Source organism: Sinocyclocheilus grahami, unplaced genomic scaffold (genome assembly GCF_001515645.1).
Source record: "Sinocyclocheilus grahami isolate Dianchi unplaced genomic scaffold, SAMN03320097.WGS_v1.1 scaffold230.1, whole genome shotgun sequence".
Lineage (NCBI taxonomy): Eukaryota > Metazoa > Chordata > Actinopteri > Cypriniformes > Cyprinidae > Sinocyclocheilus > Sinocyclocheilus grahami.
Genome location: NW_015505409.1, coordinates 2,864,826 through 2,871,856, shown reverse-complemented (window position 1 = coordinate 2,871,856; position 7,031 = coordinate 2,864,826). Strand labels below are relative to the sequence as shown.

Genomic DNA, 7,031 nt, shown 5'->3' with positions numbered 1-7,031 from the left:
AAAAAAAAAAAAAAAAAACTCAAGACCTGTTGGTCAAATTGTATGTTACGTTTATTAAATCATTTTTGGACCACCGTTCCATCTTAGAGAAAATCATTGAACAAGTTTCATAAAGACAAAAATATGTTACAGACAGCGCAAATAATACCACAGCAAGCGACATCGCAGGTGAACACTCCTGATGAAAATTACACAGTACAAAGCAACCCTGATGTAGAAACCTAGGCATTCACTACGCAAAAATACCAGTTAAGGTCTAGACTTCACAAAGATTCAGTGCTTTCTAATGCAAAACAGTCAATGATGCAAAATCCTCAACACACAATAATTGGCACTGGTGCAGTCAACTGGGATCTATGAGACAATGTGAGAGTGAACTGTCTTTGCAGTTAAATCAGTACAACTCCCTTATCTATAATGTAACCGACATGAATAAAATGCATAATATTCCACAAATAAATTAAGGACTCGACGCGTTACTGCAACTTACAGGAATGAAATTAACTGCTAAACAGTGCGGGTAGGAAAACACCTGTCATACATATTTCTATACAAGCAAACTCAGCACATTCACTCCGCATGGAGTACACTTGAAATCACAGCTAATGATAAAACGGTCATAAGATCCAGAGCATTTTCCATGGTAGGTATATTACTGTGGCTTCTCATTCATTACAGATATGCAAGTACACAAGACAATTTTAAATACAGGAGTGTTTGCTGAGACATGTATACGTGTAATTATTATTAGTTGTCTCCAGTACTTGTACAATAATGCTGGTACATTGCAAGTACACAAGAGTTTGCTATTTGGAGATTCCTCAAGGCTGGTGCTTATATGATTTCCTTCACACATTCATACAGTACAAAATGGGCCTTCTTGATATTAGTGCATTCCAGTAGGCTTGAGTTACAGTACGTCACAGCATTGAACTGTGATTGGTGGAAGGGTGAGGGACAGTTTCTGGACTAAAATCAGAGAAGTGCAGGAAGAGTGGTCAATATTTTTGGCTCCTTGAAGAGAAAGACTGTACATTTTGAACATGTATCTGCTAAAAGTGAATTTCATCAATGTCTAAAAACAGTATAGAATGGCATCGACACTGACAGGAAGACTAAACGCCACAAAACTCTCACTTTGAATGAATGACGTCTTTAAAATAACTGGCTGGAGACAAACATAACATAAAAAATTATAATTTAGTAGCAGAAATCACCTAAAATAAAACAAATGCATAAACACCGATTTCACAGTAAACACAACCTTTTACAATATGACGCACAACAAAAATGTTCCCAGTATAAAAAAAAACAACTACTTCCAATGTACACTACTGTTCAAAAGTACGTGGCCCGTAAACATTTTTCATTTTAAAACAACTGTTTTCTATTGTATTATATTTTAAAATGTAATTTATCCATGTGATGGCTGAGTGTCACATGATCCTTCAGAAATCATTCATATATTCTGTTTTGTGCTCAAAAAAACATTTCTTCTTATAATCAAAGTTGAAAACAGTTGTGCTGCTTAATATTTTTGTGAAAACCATGATACATTTTTTCAGGATTCTTTAATGAACTGCAAGCTTAAAATTATGAAAAATGTAATACATATTGGCTGAATAACAATATTAATGTCATTTAAAAAAATCTTACCGACTCGAAACTTTTCAACAGTAGTTTTAAATACAGCAGTACTAATCATGTAAAAAAAAAAACGAAATAATAATGGCATTTTATGGAATGAAAATATACTTGAAACACTGACCATTCATAATATTTCTCTTAAAATGTAAAAACATATATAAAAATTTTAAATTACAGTATTTTTTAAATCTATGAAGCAGGGAATAAATGTTCGAAATATATTTTGAAAAACATGCAAATTAGCTTTGGCTACAACGGTTTAGCAAAGTTGCAAAAACATGACGAATTGAAAACCAAAAAGTGGAATGAAAGTTAAAACTGCAAAAAGAATAAGTTAGATTAGTTATCAGGCATTTCAAATAGACAAAATAGCACTGTGGATCAAACCATAGAGGCCACTTTCTTAAAACGATTTTAAAGCAGCACTAATAGGTAGTGGGATTAAAACAATATTTAATCAATCCCTTTCTAGACGCGTATTAAAATGGTACATATAATTAATACAATGATCTCATGCTGAGAACAAAGTGCATGACCAGGTATTACCCTGAATGTACTTATCTGAAGCACATGAGAACATCTCGCTCTTGGCTCAAGTTAAACAGAGATACTGGTATACATTGCAGCACTGTTATTTTGCTGCCAGGAACACTGGTCTGATATCCTCACACTTTCTGATGACTAGCTGCTTTCCGAAAGCGATTTCCACATACATCTCTATCCCTGATCGGTCCTGAACTCAGAGTGACCTCAAGAAGAGACAAGGGAGAGATGAAAAAAAAACAAAAATGCAGTGATACTGACTATTCTTCACACTTTGAGTGTTTCCGAATCAACTCTCAATCGCATTGCCTTCATGATTGATAAATAACACACACTTATATAAACTGCCCTAACTCTGCGCAATGGACTAACACACTCAACTCAAGGCTTGCAGACACACACAAACCCACAGTATACAAAAAAGTCCTGATATTTACTCAAAAATGGTGCGGCTACAGTAGAAGTGGACACTAACAATACATTCCACAACAATAGGGTGCATCTAATAGACTCTTTTCAGCATATCAACTGGGGGATTTATGTCACATACAATTCTTGCCTGACTAAAATTGGGACATCCTGAGAAAAAGAAACCAAAACTATTTTTTCTTCTCATCCCATCTCACAAACCCCAGCTCTGACCCTCAGCCTGGGGCTGAAAATCATTTCATTGGTCACTGGAGCGCTCTAGGTTTTCAATCACTCGGCTCAAGCGGATGTTAAGGAGGCGGATCTGGGTATCAAGGTGGTCGATCTTCTCCTCCAGAGTTCCAGGTCCACCCCCTTTCCGCCAGTATGCTCCCAGCGGTCCCGTCATGAAGTACACGGCCATGATGAAGCACAGCGGCAGCACCGCTTTCTCCGGGTCGCCCTCGAATTTCTGCAGAATGTACAGGCAGGAGAGGGCAAAAAGGGCCACGCGGGCCAGCCAGAAGAAACGGCCAAACACTGCGTGGAGGATGTAAAAGAAACCGCTCAGGAACAAGGACAGGAACCAGTAAGCCACCAGCAAGGCTGCCACCAGGAGGAGTGCGCGAGCAGGAGAACTGGACACAGACGATGGGCTGAAGTAGTGCGTCAGGTTAGAGGCTGAGGAGAGAGAGAGAGGGGGAAAAATAAAACAGAGACAGACGGAAATAGAAGCAAAGAGAGGGAAGGGAGAGATATGAAGGAGGTTTTAAGGACATGATTTTTTGCATCACACACAAACAGTGAAGATGTGCTATTTCAGTCACTGACATACATAACTGCAGCATTTCTGAGCCAGACTTACAGTCGATGCCCATTACATCGAGCAGATCCACCCACAGCTTCCACAAGGTGTCCAATAATGAATCGACTCCATGAACAAACTTCTCCGTAGTTTTTGAGAAGAACTGCAAAACATTGACAAAGGTTTTTTAATAAATTAAGACTGGAAAAAAGTTATATATAGTGTAAATATTATAAAACACGCAAAGGTCACAGAAGAAAATCACCCGACTACCTATAAATTTAATCTAAATTAAATTAAATATAAATTAAAACAGATTATTTTTTAGATTACACTGCATTGTGACATTACTTTCATGACAATTAAGCATATCCCTTTTTTACATTTAGTATAATGTGTGGCATTTTATTTATTTATTTATTATTTTCAAGTGACGATTCATTTAAAGCGATCTTTTAATCTATTGCATTAAAAATATTGTTATAATACAAGGTTAACAACAACAACAAGTGTCAGTGTGTCTGTAGTAGTTTTTAAACGTGCTTTATAAATAAATTGAGACTTGAGACAGTGTTAGTAATAATAACAATAATAATAATTTGCTTTACAGTAATAAGAATGAGATCTTTTCCATTATGGCAAAGATAGATTTTCTCATAACATATAGCCTAGTACAGTACAGTACAAAAGCCCATTAATGCACATTCAAATATTTAGCTAAATTAATTAAAATAGCACACACCCATATATTATATATATATATATAAAACAAGTAAATAAATTATTGAAAATGAATAGTCAAAAATTATTTTTGAGGGCATTTAATGTGCATAATTAATAGACTAATAATTAATGAAATTATTGTTACAATCATATTTTAATTATACAATATAAATCACGCATTTACTGAAGTTATTATTATAAAGCGTTACCGATAAAAGTCCGAAATAGTGGCAGCACTAGTGACCGAGACTAACAGAAAGACGCTCATCTACAGCACGCTGTCTAGGTAGGCAGCACACTAGATTTTGAAACACAGCCATTGACAGCTGCTGATCTCTTCGGGCCTTAAACTAGTGCACCTGCAAACAAAACTACATTTTTAAACTGCATGAAAATTCCGCACGATCTTCTATGGACCTTGTACAGAGCCCTGATGTTCTCCTCTCCGAAGATACTGCCGAGGGTTTGGTAGAAGCCACTGGCCGCCCTCCTGAAGCTGTTCTGGCTGCTGGAGTCTTTCCTGCTTCGCGCCGCCTCAGTCAGGAGGACCAAGGCCAAACACACGCTCAAAACCACGGCCAATTTCGCTCCCTTCATCCTCGTAGGCGACCTGACAACCGGTGATGTGCAGTGGAGAAACTTCTGGATGGCAGCGGTCGAATAGAGCTCACAATACACTGAATAAAGAGGTGTGATGTGCCGGAAGAAGCTGCGCGCGACTAGAGAGCGAACTGCAACAGTGAACGGTACCGGAAGTCTGAAAATATTTTAAAATAAAAGTTCTTAAAATTGGCCTAATTATAGTTTTGCAACCATGGTTTAAAATGTAAAACACTGTTTTTGGCTAAGGCTAACGATTAATTAAAAGCTTCGCAAAACAAGGAATGCAGAGAAGGATACTGTTTCTCAAAAATAAATAAATACAATGGATAAATTACATAAAAAAGAACGTTTAGGTTCCACAATATTACTGTTTTTACAGTATTTTTGATCAAATAACTGCAGCTTTGGTAGCATAGCACTAGACCTTAGAAAATATTACCGACCCCACACTTTTGAAAGGTAGTTCATTTTAATATTCCAAATACTATTATTAGAAATCGTTTAGTAATGCAAAAAAAAAAAAAAATGTGATAAGCTATTCAATAACTAAAATAACATCATGATTATTTAAAGATGTGTATGGTTTATTAACAAAATAATATATATCTTAAAATTCTGTGGTGATTTGCTCACCCTAATTGTTCCAAACCAGGATGACCTTTGTTTTCATGAGCAATGCAAGAAAGTAAGTGACATGTGGCCAAGTATGGCGACCCATACTCAGAATTAGTGCTCTGCATTTAACCCTTCCAAAGTGTGTGTACACACACACACACACACACACACACACACACACACACACACACACACCAGTGGGCAGCCATTTTTGCTGCAGCGCCTGGGGAGCAGTCAGAGGTTCAGTGCCTTGCTTAAGGGCACCTCAGTCGTGGTATTGAAGGTGGAAGAGAGCGCTGCACATTTACTCCCCCCACCTACAATCCCTGCCGGCACTAGACTCGAACCCACAACCTTTGGGTTATGAGTCCGACCCTCTAACCATTAGGCCATGACTTCCCCATAAAACCTCATACAGTCATATGACAAAAAAGTCATACATGTTTGACATTAAGGAGAGTAAATGACAGAATTAACAGTTTTCTGTGAACTATTCCTCTACGAAGGCTGGTTTACAAAGATGTGGTTTACATGCATATTTTTTTTCTGGTTTTATAAACAGGCACTTAAGTGTTTCTGCCCTCAGTTGGGTTTGAAGTATTTCAGTATGTTGTTACACTGGCTGCCTTTAGCTGCACTCTTCTTATCTTTGGTATTGGAGGTTTTATGTGAGTGTTTGGATGGGATTTTTAGGACCGGCTTCTGTTGTCTCCACTCAGTCAGTAACTCTCTTTGCACGTCAGCAGGAAGTTGTGAGAATATAGGGACATCTGATTGAGGTGCCTGAGTGGCGGGTGGGATATCAAGAATTTCTGTGGCTTTGACGAGTCCAGAATTTAATTGCATGGTGGACTGAGCGGATGACAGTCTTGCTGAGTTCATGGTTATGAGATGCAGGTTTTCTGTTATAATTCAGTGCTGACTCGCAGGGTTCTGTTGTTGGTTGTTTAAAAGCCAACGTGGAATGATCTGCTGGATCAACATCCTCAGAAGACGTGTCAGCGGCTCCGTAACTGAGCTGTGCAGAGTCTTCATTTTGTAAACTGGAAATCAGCTCCATCTGAATGTGTTCAGGAAGGAGTTGGAATGCTTCTGGATCGACGCCTGTTTTGTCAGGAACGCTGCTCGCACAAGACTCTCTCGTGGTCATGTTTGTAACTTGTGAGTGCTCTAAAACAGGCTGCCTGGGAGATTTGGTGTTGATTAAGAGTGGCTGTGTTTGTAATTCTTGGGTTGGCGATATCAATGTGTGACACGGCTGTTTATTGCAATTTATGTGAATTGTGAGATGAGTGCGTGTGTTACAATAGAAAAAAAGAACAGAAGTGTGGTTGGGTTTAGGACACTGTCAGCTCTCTCGATTGAACCAGCGATTGGTGACTGTGTACTGGCGAATCATTAGTCTGAATGTGTGTGGCTGCCTGCCATCTTTGTGCATCCTGGACAGAATTCAAATAGAGAAACAACTTATAAACATGCCAAACTAACATATAGCAGGCTGTTTTGATATTGTCAAATAGATGTATTCACCTCTCAGTAAGGTTGGTGAGTAGTTCCTCAGTTTTCTTTTGAACTTCCTCTAGTGTGGACATTTTCTTGAACGAGTCCTCATCACCGAGAGACTGAAATATATAATTTACATCACAGATTACTTTAGATTTCATGCAGCATCAGAAGCATACCAGCA

The 7,031-nt window shown here is 38.1% G+C and overlaps 1 protein-coding gene across 1 annotated transcript; it reads right to left on the bottom strand.

Moving 5' to 3' along the window:
- Nucleotides 1–1,897: 1,897 nt before the first annotated feature.
- Nucleotides 1,898–4,866, bottom strand: LOC107597359 (BRI3-binding protein-like). The gene is made up of 3 exons (XM_016288377.1): nt 4,544–4,866; nt 3,464–3,566; nt 1,898–3,279 (listed from the first exon to the last, which is right to left on the bottom strand). The coding sequence occupies exons 1-3, from the start codon at nt 4,721–4,723 to the stop codon at nt 2,858–2,860; spliced, it is 705 nt and encodes a 234-aa protein (XP_016143863.1). The 5' UTR covers nt 4,724–4,866; the 3' UTR covers nt 1,898–2,857.
- Between the last annotated feature and the right edge of the window lie 2,165 nt (nt 4,867–7,031).